Here is a 17,620-nt window from a genome sequence, read left to right as displayed (position 1 = left end):
CCTCTAAGAAAATAACCCAGCGAGTTTGCTGTTGTATTTCTTTGTTAAGTTATTACTTGTTAACTTCACTTAGTTTTATGTGCAAGTTATGTCATTTTTCGTATATAAAGAACAGCAATAGAGATGAGTGTAAACAAAAATACAGAAGAAAATTGTATAAAAGTAAAGTGAAATCGGCTTGGGCCTGGTATGGTATGGTTCAATTGCCAGTGTTCCAAGCTAATTGACTCTAATTATGTAGTATACAAGGACTTTGTATACACTAAAGCGTGAGTGCTATCTATCAATAATGTCCAGTCGACAAATTCAAGGGAGAACTACTCGTGTGTGAGGTAGTGAGCATAGACTCGTGCTCTGATTTCTTCAGAGCCAGCGTCTTTCTCAAACATCGGTTTCCAATTTGCAACCTCAATTACCTCAGTCTTCAGGCCATATTCCTTGGCTGTCTCAAAGAATCTTAAGTCTTCGTCCAGTAGCCAGGGTCTATGTGGCGAAAATACGACTAAAGCACGGCCATCGCTGGCAAGTAGGTCTTTGGTAGTTTTTAGCAGCTTGTGATGCTCAGTATGGTTGAAAACGAGGTCACTGAGGATGATAAGATCAAATTTGGCATCCTTGTCCTTTCCGTTAGGTAAGTGGGCAAGCAGCGGCTCGTAACTGCCTCCCCATATATAGCCCTCCACAACAACATTCCGTTGCTGTAGCTGCTTTGACTTAATAGCTTCGTCTGTCGACAGCTCCTCGCCGTCGTAGAGAACATGGTCAACATTATACTGGATGTTGCTAATCAGGTCTGCGTCAGGATAATCCGTTGACACCACCTTCTTGGCACCTATTAGACCTGCGACAAGCGACGGTAGAGCCCCCGCAGCACCGAGTTCCAAAACACACTTGTCAAGACATTCTTCGACGTTTTTATCGAGGTGCATCGCCGTATAAATACCGGAATTCCACAATATGTGACCCCATAAAGGAGATGAACCCACTAGTCGGACTGGAATCTTCGATTTCCTACTCTTGGATTTCTCAGAAATGATTTCTCTGACATATTCTGCAAAATGGTTTTCTGATTCCTTGGCATAGAAGTCCTCTGGCTCCTCAAAAAGACCACTTTCTAGCTCTATATCTTCTAAATCACCCATTAAAGTCTGTTTAGATAACTTCTGATTAACCTAGACTATCTCAAATCACAGGCTTTTAGCTCTAGGTCCGAAATATTTGATCAGTAAGCTTCCCCGTCGTTCAACAAATTTTACGTCAAGTTATTTTCATGTTACTAATGCCCGGAATCTGGAAATAGCATGTAGTCAGACATTTACACGTTAAGAGTGCAACTATGAGCTACGGATAGTATTAGGTCATTAAACCACTTGGGCCCATCATAAGGGCCTCTTATTTAATTTTTTAGGCTTAGAGGAATTAAAGATTTCGGTCCGGTTTACTAACTCCAAAAAATTGGGGTTAATCCCACGCCAAGTAAATAAAAGTTGACAACTTATAAAGGATAACATTATCACTAATAGTAATCCTTCCATCACAGACGTTATTTAGCCGAGTTAACGTTATTTACCCATAATAAGCCATTTTATACTATGTCTCGCTCTAATGTTATACAACACCGAATTGAGGGTCCTTTATTTATTATCACCCTTAATAATGAGAAGAAATTGAACTCTTTACACCTTTCAGACTATACTAGAATGACTGAGCTGTTACTCGAAGCAGAAGCAAATCCCGAGATTCTATGTATTGTATTCCAAGGTACTGGCCGGTTCTTCTCTTCGGGGATTGACATAGATGACTTATCAAGACAATTGAACCAACCTAAGGATTTTGATCTCTCATCTGAGCTTGTAAGTCGGATGGAGTACTTTACTCGAACAGCTATTAATCACAAGAAGATTTTGGTTTCCTGTTTGAATGGTCCAGCCGTGGGCATTAGCGCGGCTATGGTATTACTGTGTGATATTGTTTACAGTATGAATGATAATGTGTACATCTCATTCCCATTCAGCAAGATGGGATTAGCAAACGAAGGTGCTTTGTCTGAAAGTCTCGCTTCAAAAGTGGGACCAGCCCTTGCCCATGAGGCAATGTTCTTCGGAGTTCCGCTTCAGTATGATCAGTTGAAAGACAGAGTGATCAACAGAAACTATAATATGACAAATCTCTCAGAATTTAATAGTAAGGTGCTAGAAGATTTAAAGCAATACTTAGAGAGTTGTAGTCCCGAGAGTTTGCAGAACATGAAGCGCTTGTTCTTGACAGTGGAGGGATCTAGTAAGATTCACGCCATTTCTAATGAGGGGATAACTGCATTAAACCTCATCCACAAAAACGTTCCAAATAAGCGCATCAAAGCTTATGTTGAACAAAGGCGTTCGAAATTGTGAATCTGATATGTTAGATACATAGTAAATATTTAAGGAATTGAGTCCTGTTACCAATGCTTTCGGGATGAACATATACATTTTTTGGCTTAGCCGCTTCGAACTTCCTCCTCTTCTATGTGTTCGGGCTTTCTAGTGTGTAAAATCACCTCGCTCTGCTTCTCATGTTCAGCAGCGATCCTCCTCGTTATCGAGACACCGCTCATCACAAAGAACACCAGAAATAATAGTGCGAACAGCCCGCTCCGCGTAATTTGCCATCTGAGACCCTCGACCTCGGGTTTTATTTGTCCTATTATCCTTGTACCAACCATGTTATTGCAGCCCTCAAGACGGATATTGATATCTCGATGCAAAAGAGTGTTCTCGGACTTATAATCGTTAAAGTCCACTCTTGAATCTTTTTTTAGCAAGTTTATAATGAGTTCGTTTAAGTCATCACGAGTTAAATTCAACTCTCGGTCCAGTTTCATCAATTGTAAATTTAGCTCATTTAGTGCGACCTCACGCGATGTATATATGGAGTAGCGAAGTTCTGATTCAGCTGCATTGAATAGATAGCTTTGGTTTTCTAGCTCCATTTTCCTCAGGAAAGTAGTATTGTAGTTGTAAAAGAACTCCTCTTGAAGCAGAGCCAGCAACAATTGGATGATCAAATTGGACTGCTTACTCGTAAACCCACTTTCGGTCAGGATAGTATAAAAACGTTGGGTATCCAATTGGTTCTCAGCTGTAGTTTGCGACATCCCGTAACCTTCTAGAATAAGCTTCTCGGGTAACTTATTAAAATAACTTGTTATATCATCAGTGTTAGCGTTCTCTTCAGCGTTTTTATTGTCATTATTCGCCTTAGCACCAGTGGGATTGCCACTGGAGATAATATCAGAACCAGTAAGATTATTATATTTAGGGAAGTGTGTCTGAAATCTAGTTGTTGCAGATAAACGTAGTCCTCTCACCGACCTAAATCCCTTTGCAATAGGTAGCCTGGCAAAACTTGAACCCAATAAATACATGCTTCACTTATAGCCAGCTAAACACAATTCTACGGCCTAGAATTTACTTAATTGCGAAGTTCTCTGTGTTTTGTTGATAGTGTTGCACCTGGGCGTTATTTAATGGTTCCGAAAGGATATACATTTTCGCTTCGCGCATAGTGGAGCTACATTCTACATAACATACACAAACAGACATATATACCAGGTTCTACGCCGCCAATAGGTTTCCCTTAGTATTTTCAAATAATTATTTCAATGTTAAGATTTTTGCATTCTATGCCATCAGCCTGCCACCTAAACTTACGCTGTTTCCATCTTACATGCGCAACGTTCATAAAGAGAACCAAACTTCCTCCACGACCTAAGTGGACTCCTGAACTTGAGAATGAGGTTCAAGAGAAGTTTCTGCATGGTGGCAGTGGTGCTGGAGGCCAGAAAATCAATAAATGTAACAGTAAGGTACAGTTACAACACATTCCAAGCGGGCTGATAGTGGAATGCCAAGAGACCCGGAGCCGGGAACAAAACAGACATATTGCCAGAAAGAAGCTTGCACATAAGATTGCGATTTGGAAGAATGGTGGAAACCCTATTGAGAGGGATGTAGCCCTAGTGGAACTTGCTCGGAAGTCTAAGCAGGCAAAGACGCGAAAGAGCAGAGGTAAACATAGGCAGATTCAGGAGAACATATTGGCAGAAAAGCGGAAGCAGGACGAGGAAGATAAAAAGTTGATAAAGCAGCTATTATCAGGTGAATCGGGCGACACTGGTGCTCATAATTCGTCGCTATAACAGAGTCGGGGTGTCCCTGTGGGTTAGGAATATGTTAAGCTACGCTCGTTTCTAGTGATAGTTGTGTTCATTGCCGGGGTCAAATTAGTGTAACAGGTGGCTCTTAGGAACGTCGATTCATGCCCACCAGGGGTCAGTGGCGTTTTATAAAGATGTTAGAGGGGGGATACTAAGCGCCAGACCTGCTGGATATTATCATTTGTGGCACAGAAGCAGTTTATTCTTTTCAATTGAGTTGGACTCATAACTGTCTAGTTGCTACACCTTTATTTGATGTTCTGACTTCCATTCTAGATCAATTGGTGAAAGATCCCCCATACTGGGAAAAATTGATTTCAAAGCAAAATATGGATACATTATTATATATTAGAGGAGTCGAAATGCAAGGATTTTGAACACAAGAGCAAAAGAGTCACCTTAATAGGACTACCCGTGTATATGACAGTTACAAGACGTTGAAATTCTCGTGGTATAAGTACAAGAGATTTATCAACAGAGCATTGTAAGACTTTAATCGAAAGTAAACGAACATTATGGGACGCCCTTCTAAAGAAGTAAGTCAGGAGAAAATCCAGCGCTTTCAAATAGAACTTGAGCTTGCGGGAAAGGATGCAGATTTATTGCTGAAGGATAAGAAGGGTAGATCAAGATCGTGTTTACTTTGTCAACGACGAAAGCAGAAATGTGACCACAAGATCCCTAGTTGCACTGCTTGTTTGAAAGCTGCTGTGCGATGCATTCAACCTGCTAAATATGGATCAAGTGCGGGTTATAATAGCCATGGTTCTGGGGATGGCGGTGTACCGAGGCAACGGGATAATTCAATGGATTTAGAGACACGAGGAATAAAGCAATGGTCGGAGGCAAAAATAGGTGATGTTAAACCCGGGGGGTTTACGGCTAATCAAAAGGTGCCCGCCACCAAAGATGATTCAGATAAAAAAAGTACCGTTGGAAATGGAGATACCAAAAACGCGAAGAGTGGGAAAGATGAATATACTCTTTTCCTCGAGAAAAAACTAGTTTACCTGGAGAAGTTACTTAATCTTTCTCCAGATTCGATGTCATATAAGAATAAGCTGGCGAACTATAAAATGATCTCGCAATTTCTACAGACTGAAAATATGACAAAGTACGAGGAGCTGTTATTTTCGCAAAATCATCGCGACCATATAGCTTTGGAGGACGCGACGCCTTCAACGAAACAGCAGAGTGTGCCGTACTCTAAGGACGGTGATGTTTTCTTTACGAATCTGCCTCGAATATTGGGGTCTGTTGAATGTTCCAAGAGTTTCCTTATGAAATATAACCTGAAGGACTTTATTTTAGTCGAGCCTATATTAGAATTAGAAGAAGCTCAGTCGCGGACTTTCTTAGAGACTTATTTTACGAAAATTCAATTTAAATACCCTTTACTTGAGGAGGAGGAGATCTATCAGTGTCACACTGAGTACGTGTTAAAAAACCGCCCTTCGCGGTCAACTGCTGAGTTCCATTTTATATGTGGAAGAATGTGGCTTGTTTTCAGTTTAGCTGCTTCGCTTAATATGGGTAATGGTAAGGATAGCGGTGCGTTGCCCGGACGTTGTTTTTCCACTGCTCTTCGTCACATTATTCACTGTGGTGCGAATTTAACGTACGTACAGAAGGTAGAGACAATGACCTTGCTTGTTTTGTACTTAATTCGAACAGATCGGGACTCAGCGGGTTTGTACGAGATAATAAAAGATGCTATTGATCTTTGCAAGAACAAATTGCATTTGCATAAGAAACAGTCTGGAGATGTATTTGCAAACAAGAAATTAAGACTCTTTTGGTCAGTTTATTTGCTTGAAAGAATGATATGCGTGGCACTAGGTAGGCCTTACACAATTAGTGAATCTGAAATTGAGCTTCCTGTCTTTGATGAAGATATTTTTAAGCCAAATAACACCAACTACAACATCAAATCAAAGCCTAATGTCCATTTCATTAACCAGTCAATTCATTTGCGCCGTCTTGAATCCAAATTTGTTGAAACATTACAGATAATTCCCCAGTCGGCTGATGCGGAGGGTAAAGCTCAACTATCTAGGGAGAAATTATCACAGGATTTCCCCTTAGTTAGTTCGTTCTTTCGAGATTTGGAAACGTGGGTGTCCAACTGTCCCAGTTCTAAGATTCGAAGTTACGAGTTTGAAACCTTGGAATTTTACTATTTTCGATCTCTGCGACTTTTGGTCCAACCATACTTAGAGTTACTAGATCCTAATGATCGTTTATTTCGCGCATGTCAACATGCGGCTGGTCAAATATGTCAGAAATACAAAATGTTTCATCAAAAATCCATGTACGGATCTTCCACCCCTGCAGTTCACAATGTTTTTGTTGCAGGTGTGACGTTGATTTATTGTATGTGGCTTACCAAAAATCATGATGATGAGTACTGCCGTAGACTAGGTGGAGACTACAAACATACAAGGCCATTGGCTACTGCGTCCTTATTTACCACAATGGATGCGCTCAAAGCGTGTTCGGTCTGTTTATACGTAATGGCGGAAAGATCACAGTTTGCAATTCTTTTTAGAGATACTTTTGACCAGTTGGTGAATGTTACAATTGGTAATCTAATAGAGCGGTGTGGGCCGGACTCTAGTGGATTGACATATATTGCACCTTCAGCTTCACACCACGAGCGTAACCGATATTCATCTCAAGCAGAAGCTACATCAGCAAATAGTTCTACTGCTATTGTCAGTGGCAACATTAAGCGCGAAATTGAAAGGTTGCCATCAGCTATGACAGGAACGTTTGCAAATGTGCACGTAGGTCACAATACTTCACAGCCGGAAGTTGAGGATCAAAATACCAGCAAAAGAAAACGAAATATCCTACAGATGGCTCAAGTGCCGAAGTCTTTGTCCCAGTTAATGACCAATGTAGCTTCTGGAAAGCTCACTGGCTTTCAAAATCTGTCGGATGACTCTCAAAAGCACCCAGTGATAAAAGAAGAACTGAACAATCAAACTCTCTTTCATGAAAGCCATCCCCAATACACTGTAAAGAAGTCTGCGACGCCTACCGAACTTGATCGTGAAGTATTTGAACAGCAAGGGCTGTTCCAGCAGAGGTGTGTCAAAAAGAATATACAACCTTACCTGTCAACTTCGCATAGTTGTAATCCATGTGGCTCATTTCCTCATATACCTGTTGGTAACAGCCTGAAGCGGAGAAGATCCCTTGGACCTACCAAAAAAGATAACGAAGGGACTCATAGAAATAATGATGATAAAACTACCAGACAAGATGTTAATGATGATAAAAAAAATAATCGCATTACCAAGTTCAATATTAACACTGAGATGAAGGAAAACAATAACACCAGTATTAAAAATGATACCATTAAAACTGGCAATGGAAATAATAATGGTTATCCACCTAAAAAGCCCCGCGAAGGCCCACCTCCTAATAAAAGTCATGAACATCAGGTTCTTATTCACCAACAAGGTCATCAGCAAAGTCAGCAGCAACAGGCATCGTCGTTTGACAACTATATAGGAGAGCATGTGACTTCTACAGTTTTAAATGGCACCGATCAACGTATCCATAGTGGTCCAGCAATTAATGCCATGTTCCAGCCAACATTGGAGCCCCTATCCTCGCAAAACCCTGGGAATAATGGCATCGCTTTTAACAATGGGACACACAACATGATAAACAATATCTCAGCATGGACCAGCGACTATGTCATAGACTTTTTAAACAATCCCAAAGGGATGGTCCCCTTAGCAACGCATCAACGCTTACATTCTCAAGATTCTTCTTCTGCTAGCAACCCCACCAATATTCAGCATACGCATCAAAAAATCGCCCCAATTTCAAACAGAGATAATAGTTCTCATGCCCCTTCAGCTGGGCAATGGCGATCTCCCTCTTCTCTTACAGAGCCTGGTGCGGAAAATTCATGGCATCAAGGCCAGCACCATAGCGGTCAGCATGGCGCTCAGCATCAAGCCAATATTGATGCTTTCTGGAACGTTTCAATCGAAGACTTTTGGACAGGTAATGATGACTATGATTTCCTAACCTGAATTCTACTCCGCATGGCCTGCCAAAAGCATCTACAACATAGTCTATGTTTTTTCGATTAAAGACAATCCATGTCCCGCCCGTAGTTTTTATAATGATTTACGCATTGTTCACGCATATATAGAAGAGATATTTTTCAATAAAATAAATTCACGTAACCAAGCAAATAATATAATTATGAGATCAAAATACCCATCTGCCTCGTGCTTATACTACTACTTGTCGCCTTGTTGGCTGTTAAGGAAACCAGCCAGTCATCATCAGCGCCGCAGTTGCAATGAACGATACATGAAAAACTAATCAAATAATCCAAGGATATCTTTTAGTGATCTACAATGTTACCGAAACATCTAGTAATAGTATATACTGTTCATTAACAGAAGATATCCTTACTCTTTGTTATGTCACGTGGTGTCGAAAATTTTCAAACAATTAACAGAACTACACCTTTCAAAGAATTCATCTCTAATGGACATCACTGTTAAAGCACTCGAAATTCTACCAAGTATATTGCAAAATATCAAGGGAATTTGATTGGTCATTCGTTATACAGTAAGTACTTTGGTCAGCAAGCTGATATCATATTCTCAAGTACTGAGTACTAACTGGTATCCATCTTAACACACCAAGATTCCCATAATAACGAATCCCTCTTATTTACCTGCACTAATCAGAGTACTTTACATTTCATTTGCTTTGCTGGTTTGTCTACTAGTTTATATTTATTACTTTGGTTTCATCGCCGATCAAAAGTTAATCAACTCGGAATCTCAATACTAGCTTCACGCAAGTTTTGAAGTGTTAAGTTCAAAGAAATATTTGTCAATTGCGTACAATAAATAATGACTCAAGATAAATTGGGCACAGATTCATTCAGGTTCTTTGGCCTAGGTGGCAGTAATGAAGTTGGTCGTTCGTGCCATATTCTACAGTATAAAGGTAAAACCGTGATGCTTGACGCAGGTGTTCATCCTGCTCATCAAGGGATTGCATCGTTACCTTTTTATGATGAGTTTGACCTTTCGAAAGTTGACGTGCTATTAATTTCCCATTTTCATTTGGATCATGCTGCCTCGTTGCCATTTGTAATGCAGAGGACAAACTTTCAGGGAAGAGTATTCATGACCCATCCTACTAAAGCTATTTATCGTTGGTTGTTAAGTGATTTTGTGAAGGTTACCAATATTGGCAATGATTCTTCAGCAGGTGGAGACGAGAATCTTTATACAGATGAAGACTTGGCAGAATCCTTTGATAGGATAGAAACTGTGGACTATCATTCGACCATCGATGTGAATGGTATTAAGTTCACTGCATACCATGCAGGCCATGTCTTAGGTGCGGCAATGTTTCAAGTGGAGATAGCAGGCTTACGGATTTTGTTCACAGGTGACTACTCACGGGAGTTGGATCGTCACTTAAACAGTGCAGAAGTTCCCTCCCTACCATCTGATATACTAATTGTTGAGTCCACTTTCGGAACAGCAACACATGAGCCAAGAATAAGTAAAGAGCGCAAATTCACGCAAATGGTTCATTCCACTGTGTCGAAAGGTGGTCGTGTACTTTTACCTGTCTTTGCATTAGGAAGAGCACAAGAAATAATGTTAATCCTGGACGAATATTGGTCTCAAAATGCTGAAGAGCTGGGTGGTGGTCAAGTTCCTATTTTTTATGCGTCAAATCTAGCAAGAAAATGTATGACAGTGTTCCAAACTTACGTTAACATGATGAATGATAAAATTCGAAAGAAGTTTAGAGACTCTCAGACAAATCCCTTCATTTTTAAAAATATAGCGTACCTGAAGAACCTGGATGAATTCCAGGATTTTGGCCCAAGTGTCATGTTAGCCTCTCCAGGTATGCTACAGAATGGTTTATCAAGGGACTTGCTAGAAAAATGGTGCCCTGATGAGAAGAACTTAGTCTTGATCACCGGTTATTCGGTTGAGGGTACTATGGCAAAATTTTTGATGCTGGAACCAGAAACGATTCCTGCGATCAACAATCCAGACGTCACAATTCCAAGACGTTGCCAAATTGAAGAAATATCTTTCGCAGCTCATGTAGACTTCAGAGAAAATTTAGAATTTGTTGAAAAGATTGGCGCGCCAAATATAATTCTGGTTCATGGTGAATCAAATCCTATGGGTCGTTTAAAGTCAGCTTTACTTTCGAACTTTAGTTCACTAAAGGGTACCGAAAATGAAGTACACGTCTACAACCCAAAGAATTGTGTTCCTGTTGACCTAGAATTTAAAGGAGTCAAAATCGCAAAGGCTGTGGGAAATATTGTCGATGAAATGATTCCAGTTAAGACCGAGCATACTGAGAACACGAAAGAGAATTCTGATTTAGAAGAACAGAAAGACCAGCAAAGTGAAGCAAAGCTCTCGGAAGAGCAGGGATTGGAAGGAGGAGAACACGTTATATCGGGTATTTTGGTATCGGATGAGAAGAATTTTGACCTAAATCTTGTTTCTTTGTCGGATTTACGAGAACACCATACAGACTTATCTACTACCGTTTTGAAGGAACGACAGACAGTCTACGTAGACTGCAAAAACGAACTAATATACTGGCATCTATGCCAGATGTTTGGTGATATCGAGGTACTAGTGGATGAGGAGGGCTCCACCATAACCAAAACTGATCCTATGGCGGAAAACAAAAAATCTGGTGCATTGGTCGTCCGCATTATGGGAGATGTTAAGCTTTCCGTTTCTGGAAATATTGCCACATTGGAATGGACTCAGAATATCATTAGCGATTCTGTTGCTGATAGTATCATCGCCATCCTACTGAGTGTAGACTCGTCTCCTGCCAGTGTGAAGATGACAAGCAGCGGCTGTAATGCTGACGGCCATGAAGAGGGTTCTGAAACCCTATGGAAAATAAAACAAATCGCCAAATTATTCACTGAGCAATTTGGCGATAGTTTTACTCTACTTTTAGATAAATCTAATGAAAGTAAATCAGAAGAAGAGATAAAGGGTACTGTTACCATAGGAAAAAGTGCTGCTACTGTTAATTTCTCAAAAATGCTGGTAGAAGAATGCAATTCAAACCCTTTGAAAGGAAGAATAGAGAGCATTTTAGGTATTGGGGCAGATCTAGTCGCGCCATTATGTTAAAGCTATAAATTGGTTCAGGTGTAAATAAATATATAACATAATAATAGTATCATTATTGGTGATTTGTCATCACGTGATCTCATCTGTCTTATTTCTTTTTTTTAGGCGCCATTCAAAAATTTTCCTTTTCATAGCATCACCTACAAATAAATGTACATTTCAACAAGAATAAGCTGCTATCGTGTGTCTCTGAAGGTCATTTAGGAGTAGTTGGTAGCATGTCTAGTAACACTAGTGTATCGGAAGCGTACATTGATGAATCTGTAACGTTTTCTTCCTTACAATTGGATCTAAGATTATTACAATCATTAAAGAATAGTGGGTATAATCACCCAACATTAGTTCAGTCAAATGCTATACCTTTAGCTTTGCAGGAAAAGAGAGACATTATTGCTAAAGCCGCTACTGGTTCCGGTAAAACTCTTGCATATTTGATTCCTGTTCTTCAAACGATCCTGGATTTTAAGAAAACCACTAATGAAAATGAAGATGTTGGTACTTTGGGTATTATTCTGGTACCAACTAGGGAATTAGCACACCAAGTGCACATGGTGCTTGAGAAATTGGTGCTTTACTGTGCTAAAGATGTGCGGATGTTGAATTTATCTTCTAGCGTTAATGAATCGGTATTGGGCTCTTTACTTAGTGAACGCCCAGAAATAATTATTTCAACCCCAGCGAAACTTCTAGGAGTGCTTGAGGGGAAGCAGTCTGAATATGTTTCTCTGGATGAGCTTAGGTTTTTGGTGATTGACGAAGTTGACTTGATTTTGACTTTTGGTTATCAGGAGGACTTGATGAAGATATCAGGATATTTACCACTGAAAAAGAACTTGCAAACTTTCCTGATGAGTGCAACGCTAAGCGATGAAATCCAAGAGTTGAAGGCTAAATTCTGTAGATCTCCCGCAATCCTAAAGTTGAACGATGAGCAGATCACCAAGGATCAAAAGAAGCTAATACAGTACTACGTAAGGGTATCAGAGTTCGATAAGTTTTTACTCGGCTATGTTATTTTCAAGTTGGGTTTAATTAAAGGAAAGACGATTGTTTTTGTGAATACCATTGATAGGGGTTACAGGTTAAAATTGGTGTTGGAACAGTTTGGTATCAAATCGTGCATATTGAATAGCGAGCTGCCCATGAATTCCAGACAACATATAGTTGACCAATTTAACAAAAACGTATACAACTTATTAATTGCTACTGACGACAGTGAATATGATAAAGAAGAAGAAGCTGGAGCTGAGGAGGAGCAACCCTCCGAAGAATCCCAAGAGAATGCTAAAACAGAAAAGTCGTCAAAGAAAGCTAAAGACGGTGTCAAGGCAGACAAGGAATACGGTGCATCTCGTGGTGTGGATTTCAAGAACGTTTCATGTGTACTAAACTTTGATCTTCCAACTACAGCAAAGTCATATGTTCATAGAATTGGTAGAACTGCTCGTGCTGGGCAATCGGGTACGGCAATTTCATTTGTCGTTCCTCAAAAGGAATTTGGTAAGCATAAGCCATCTATGCTAGTGACAGCGAAGAAGGATGAAAAGATCATAAGTAGGATCATAAAACAGCAGACTAAACTAGGATTTGAAATTCAGCCATATTCTTTTGATATCAATCAGGTAGAAGGGTTCCGTTACAGAATGGAGGATGGTTTCCGTGCTGTAACGCAGGTTGCAATTAGAGAAGCACGTATAAAGGAGCTGAAACAGGAGTTACTTGCAAGTGAAAAGCTGAAAAGACATTTTGAGGAAAATCCACAAGATTTAGTGAGCTTGAGGCACGACAAAGAACTTCATCCAGCCCGTGTGCAACAGCATTTGAAGAGGGTTCCGGAGTATCTATTGCCCGAAAGTGCAAGGCAGAACAAAGCAAAAATTGGATTTGTTCCATTTCACAATTCCAAGAAGAAACACGGGAAGGTCCGTAAGGACCGTAAGGACCGTAAGAGAGGCTCAGGCAAAAAGTCAGATCCATTAAAGAACTTTAAATAAACCTAGGTATCTAAGCAATTTGTAAAAATATCAACATTTTTTTAATTCCATTTAGTTACAGTGCGGCTTTCAGAACCACTATTACTGAATCTCCTCTTAGGAACAATTTTGATATAAATCGTTCTTTATTAGCTACCTTATTACCTTCTTTTTCCGTCCATATTTCCTTAACGTTTTCTAAAACCATATTACAGTGTCTATCAAAGGACTTAACTCGTGCTATTATTTTGTGATTGTTCCTCAGTGATATTATAACAGGTACCTTTGATATCATTGCTTCATTTATTAGTGACATTGGTCCATGCTTAAATTCAAACTCTTCCAGCTGAGCAAGCTCATCTTGTGTTAGTTCCGACCGTGCACGATTTACAAGGGTTCTGTAACAAACAAAAGTTAGTAAGTTGATCCTGGATAGTTTAGTATTAAAAAAAATATCACATACGACATGATGAAGGCTTCAATGATCCAGAAGAAGTCTTAACGAACCGAAGATTCGTGAGCATTGTTCTGTTTCAATGCTGGTACGTTTCTTTCAACAAAATCACTCCGCATGTATCATTTGGTACGAGATCTTGTGAATCAAGTCAAAAAGAAATGCTTCCAACCAGATTCGAACTGATGATCTCCACATTACTAGTGTGGCGCCTTACCAACTTGGCCATAGAAGCTATTTTGATGTCTATTCGGATGCATATGGAGATATATAACCTTCCTGTCACCATTAACTGTGTCCCGTGACCAGAGTATATATATATATATATATACGATAAATCGCTCAGGTAGTCGAAGGGCGAACGCTATCTAGTGGTTTCTGGTTCATTCGGTTTTATAATTCATAACTATCATTTGTAACTTATACACCTGAGTATGCCGAGGATACGGTCTACGGCTAAAATCCCAAGACGTGATCTACACTATGAAACTTATTTAAGCAGCAACCTGCATCATGCCTGGGAGCTGTTGGGATAATATGTGATCTGTCGGAATGTTCGTGATCTGTGTGATTATTTCAGTTCGCTACGACTTATCACATTTTTAAGGGGCCCTTACCTCCAGGTTAACTCCAAGTATATATGGCTGGAGGTGGCTATAACTTAATGTTAGTATCACGTGTTAATGTTAATCAAGACGTTAAACTTTCTGTCACAACTTTGCCAGCAAGTAAACCACAGGTGTCTGACCAGATACGCATGCTAATTATTGTCTCTAGGTAATATGGGATAGATATTATGAGATTTACAATTTCTTGGACATTGAAGTAAATTTTCTTGCTGTATGTTAACAATTACTTCTATAATACAAACTATAACTATATTATTTTATCTTAAACTCCATTTCTGTATATATTCTGGCCTTGGTGCCTTAGTTGGATTGTTTCATGCCTTTCTAGAATGTATAAAGCCCTATCTAAAGCCTGCTGTGAATACCGGTTGGATTGCACAAACTCTCGCTTTAGAGTCTGGTAACTCGTAGACCACCCAATGGGCAGTCTTCTTTTTAATTCTGATTCGAGATTCCTAACTTCAGAAACAACACTTGCATCTCTCATTCCTCCAATAGGATCCTGTGATGCTGCATCCATAGTAGAAGCCTGAAATAACCTAATTGCTTCATCTACATGACGCTCTTCTGCAACGGAGCTGAGTTCTAATTTCGCAAGTGATTCTGTAATACGAATAATAGCCTCTAGTTGACGGATGGTAATTGGAATAGATGATTTCTCCCGGGATTCCAACTCATTTATTAGAAGCTGTCTTCTAATTGTTACGAAATGAGAGGAGAGCTTTTCTGCAGCCTGAGGAGAAAGCCTGGGTGCACATTTAGCACGACAGTAAGTAATATAGCGCTTCATCTTTTCTATAGGAATTTCACCATTTGCGTTCTCAGCATCTTTCGCATTCTCAGCAACAGCTGCACGGCCAGTGTGGATGTTCATGACGTGATATGCAATGGATATATCCCTTTGCTCGTTGTGGTCATCCTTTACAATAAAGATCATATCGAAACGTGACAAAATGGTAGTTTGGAAATCTATGTTTTCACCTGGGGATTTCAATTCATCATATCGACCGTATATAGGATTAGCTGCAGCCAATACACTGGTACGAGAGTTCAACACAGTTGTAATACCGGCTTTCGCAATGGAAATTGTCTGTTGCTCCATAGCTTCGTGAATTGCCACCCGATCTTCATCTCGCATTTTATCAAATTCATCAATACAAACGGTACCACCATCAGCTAGGACCATTGCACCGCCTTCCAAATAAAATTCCCGTGTATTTGGATCACGTTGCACTGATGCAGTCAAACCAGCTGCTGAAGAACCCTTACCCGAAGTGTATATGGCAATTGGGGAGACCTTCTCCACAAACTTCAACAGTTGAGATTTAGCAGTACCAGGGTCACCCAATAATAGCACGTTGATATCACCTCTCAAACGCATTCCATCAGGTAAAATTTTCTTCGAGCCTCCCATCAAAAGACAAACGATGGCCTTCTTTATATCAGCATTTCCATAGATACTAGGCGCAATTGACTTCGCAAACACCTCGTAAAGGTTAGGCATACGAGACATACGCAGAAACTCTTCCTCTTCAACTTCATTAAACAGGGAAAGAGCGGAGTTAATCGGATTATTAGACAGTGTCTCGATACCCAATACTTTAATATACGGGTTCCTAATGGCAACAGGCCTGTTTCCACCGCTGCCTCCTCCACTAGCTCGAGAACCTTTTGATTGGTAAATAGAGTATATGCCGACAATCGTCACACGGGTCCCAGGAACGACCCTATTTGCCAAGTAACGATCACATGTCATAAGTAAATTCCGGGGCATCTCCCCTATAGGTACAGATTCAGGGATTTCCTGCAGCTTCAAGAATTGCTGATCAATAAACTTAGAATTTTCATGCACAACCATATAAGGATCTTGGCCACAGGGGTTTCCAGAACCTGGTCCTTCCGTTTTGCTATGATCTGCTAAACATGAGCGCGGAAGAGTCAAATTATTGTTCCCCGATAGAGACTGGAAATTATTCAAGTCCATAGACGTCATATGTCGGCAGTTCTTGCATACCAGCGACAAGTGTGTGGCCCTGGAAGTCAATACCGACGCCGAGATTATGATCCCACTGATTCGCACGATTTTTGACACATTCTGAGAGTCCAGATTTCTAATGGGGGTCTCAGAAGAATGAGATCGCAGAATTAGCTGACATGTGGGAAAAGCTCCTAACTGTAAGCTCAACCCAAGCATCTCACTGTCGTTTTTCTCTCCACCAGCTCCTTGGCTTAAGAGCGCAATCCGTCGAGCGACCTGCGTAACGGCCTGCTCAAACAACGGAATTAGCTCGATAGGATCTTCACGCAGCAGCTTATACAGCTCCTCATTGTATCCGATCAAGTGTTCCATGTTAACCGTCAGCGAGTAGTTCCTCACCAGCAGATTATTCCGCAGCTGGTCACGGTATACGAAGTTCGCGTCCAATCGAAACTCCAAAACGAAATTGCGAAACGACTTGACGATTTCAGAGTTCTCATGGTCACCAGTCTCTTCGCCCTGCAATACACTCGTAGTGTACACCCGAGTAGCGTCGAAAGACATCCTTTTCTTCTCTCTGCTAGCTCTTTGTCTGATCAGAAAACTTTCATGTTTCAGCTGTATCTCAGTTTACCTTACAGCATCTCAATTTTCAAGAACCACGTGACCACACGAACTTGTGGTCGCATTGCGTAATTCCGCCCGTCGCCTACTGCCGGTTATGTCAGCGTGTGTGTCCACCGCCTAAAAAAATTTCCAAAAGAGGAAACAAAACCAAATCTGTTATCTCCGCTGTTTTTTGATACCGCTCCGGAGAATAATCACTCAAAAATAACAAGGGGAACAGGCAAACCGTTATCACCGTAGTAATGCCAACTAAGGTTTCAGCCTCTGCCGCATAACCATGGCAACGCTGCAACTCTTCCCACCATATAATTGCAACCACAGTTTCGGATAAGTTAAGAATTCCCTTGGTAGTACCCTTTAGCAGCCTCAGCGGTTATCGATTGCCTTCTTACGTAGATTACAGCACATAAGAATCGGAAGAAAAAACTTTGTGATATAAAGCAAAAAGTACGCAAATTATGGCAATGTAGTGATAAGAACAAAGAAATAAATAGAATATTATACTTAGTAAGAGTCATTTAATAGGTAAATTTGTTGGGTTCTTTTTACATGGTGTTTTAAACTACTAGGAACTCGA

At 40.3% G+C, this 17,620-nt stretch overlaps 9 protein-coding genes and 1 non-coding gene across 10 annotated transcripts; 5 read left to right on the top strand and 5 right to left on the bottom strand.

The window, feature by feature from the left end:
- Positions 1 to 317: 317 nt before the first annotated feature.
- On the bottom strand, positions 318 to 1,142 carry NNT1 (S-adenosylmethionine-dependent methyltransferase; the record flags this gene model as incomplete). The annotated part of the gene is made up of 1 exon (XM_018134390.1): positions 318 to 1,142. One exon carries the CDS (start codon positions 1,140 to 1,142, stop codon positions 318 to 320), a length of 825 nt encoding a protein of 274 aa, XP_017989879.1.
- A 450-nt stretch (positions 1,143 to 1,592) lies between these two features.
- On the top strand, positions 1,593 to 2,393 carry ECI1 (dodecenoyl-CoA isomerase; the record flags this gene model as incomplete). Its single annotated transcript, XM_018134389.1, has 1 exon — positions 1,593 to 2,393. One exon carries the CDS (start codon positions 1,593 to 1,595, stop codon positions 2,391 to 2,393), a length of 801 nt encoding a protein of 266 aa, XP_017989878.1.
- Positions 2,394 to 2,479: 86 nt separating this feature from the next.
- On the bottom strand, positions 2,480 to 3,406 carry PUT7 (Put7p; the record flags this gene model as incomplete). The annotated part of the gene is made up of 1 exon (XM_018134388.1): positions 2,480 to 3,406. One exon carries the CDS (start codon positions 3,404 to 3,406, stop codon positions 2,480 to 2,482), a length of 927 nt encoding a protein of 308 aa, XP_017989877.1.
- A 237-nt stretch (positions 3,407 to 3,643) lies between these two features.
- Positions 3,644 to 4,180, top strand: RSO55 (Rso55p; the record flags this gene model as incomplete). Its single annotated transcript, XM_018134387.1, has 1 exon — positions 3,644 to 4,180. The coding sequence occupies one exon, from the start codon at positions 3,644 to 3,646 to the stop codon at positions 4,178 to 4,180; it is 537 nt and encodes a 178-aa protein (XP_017989876.1).
- Positions 4,181 to 4,713: 533 nt separating this feature from the next.
- Positions 4,714 to 8,250, top strand: AW171_hschr84939 (uncharacterized protein; the record flags this gene model as incomplete). Its single annotated transcript, XM_018134386.1, has 1 exon — positions 4,714 to 8,250. One exon carries the CDS (start codon positions 4,714 to 4,716, stop codon positions 8,248 to 8,250), a length of 3,537 nt encoding a protein of 1,178 aa, XP_017989875.1.
- Positions 8,251 to 9,090: 840 nt separating this feature from the next.
- On the top strand, positions 9,091 to 11,382 carry YSH1 (cleavage polyadenylation factor subunit YSH1; the record flags this gene model as incomplete). Its single annotated transcript, XM_018134385.1, has 1 exon — positions 9,091 to 11,382. One exon carries the CDS (start codon positions 9,091 to 9,093, stop codon positions 11,380 to 11,382), a length of 2,292 nt encoding a protein of 763 aa, XP_017989874.1.
- A 218-nt stretch (positions 11,383 to 11,600) lies between these two features.
- On the top strand, positions 11,601 to 13,376 carry DBP9 (ATP-dependent DNA/RNA helicase; the record flags this gene model as incomplete). The annotated part of the gene is made up of 1 exon (XM_018134384.1): positions 11,601 to 13,376. One exon carries the CDS (start codon positions 11,601 to 11,603, stop codon positions 13,374 to 13,376), a length of 1,776 nt encoding a protein of 591 aa, XP_017989873.1.
- Positions 13,377 to 13,431: 55 nt separating this feature from the next.
- SMD2 (mRNA splicing protein SMD2) lies at positions 13,432 to 13,823 on the bottom strand (the record flags this gene model as incomplete). Its single annotated transcript, XM_018134383.1, has 2 exons — positions 13,432 to 13,753; positions 13,819 to 13,823. The coding sequence occupies 2 exons, from the start codon at positions 13,821 to 13,823 to the stop codon at positions 13,432 to 13,434; spliced, it is 327 nt and encodes a 108-aa protein (XP_017989872.1).
- Positions 13,824 to 13,971: 148 nt separating this feature from the next.
- AW171_hschr84935 lies at positions 13,972 to 14,044 on the bottom strand. Its single transcript has one exon. It is a non-coding gene; the product is annotated as a tRNA-Thr (tRNA).
- Positions 14,045 to 14,700: 656 nt separating this feature from the next.
- On the bottom strand, positions 14,701 to 16,980 carry MCM5 (MCM DNA helicase complex subunit MCM5; the record flags this gene model as incomplete). The annotated part of the gene is made up of 1 exon (XM_018134382.1): positions 14,701 to 16,980. The coding sequence occupies one exon, from the start codon at positions 16,978 to 16,980 to the stop codon at positions 14,701 to 14,703; it is 2,280 nt and encodes a 759-aa protein (XP_017989871.1).
- Between the last annotated feature and the right edge of the window lie 640 nt (positions 16,981 to 17,620).

Source organism: Eremothecium sinecaudum, chromosome VIII (assembly GCF_001548555.1).
Source record: "Eremothecium sinecaudum strain ATCC 58844 chromosome VIII, complete sequence".
Lineage (NCBI taxonomy): Eukaryota > Fungi > Ascomycota > Saccharomycetes > Saccharomycetales > Saccharomycetaceae > Eremothecium > Eremothecium sinecaudum.
The sequence above is the reverse complement of the archived record's forward strand: the minus strand, read 5'-3'. Positions and strand labels throughout refer to the sequence as shown.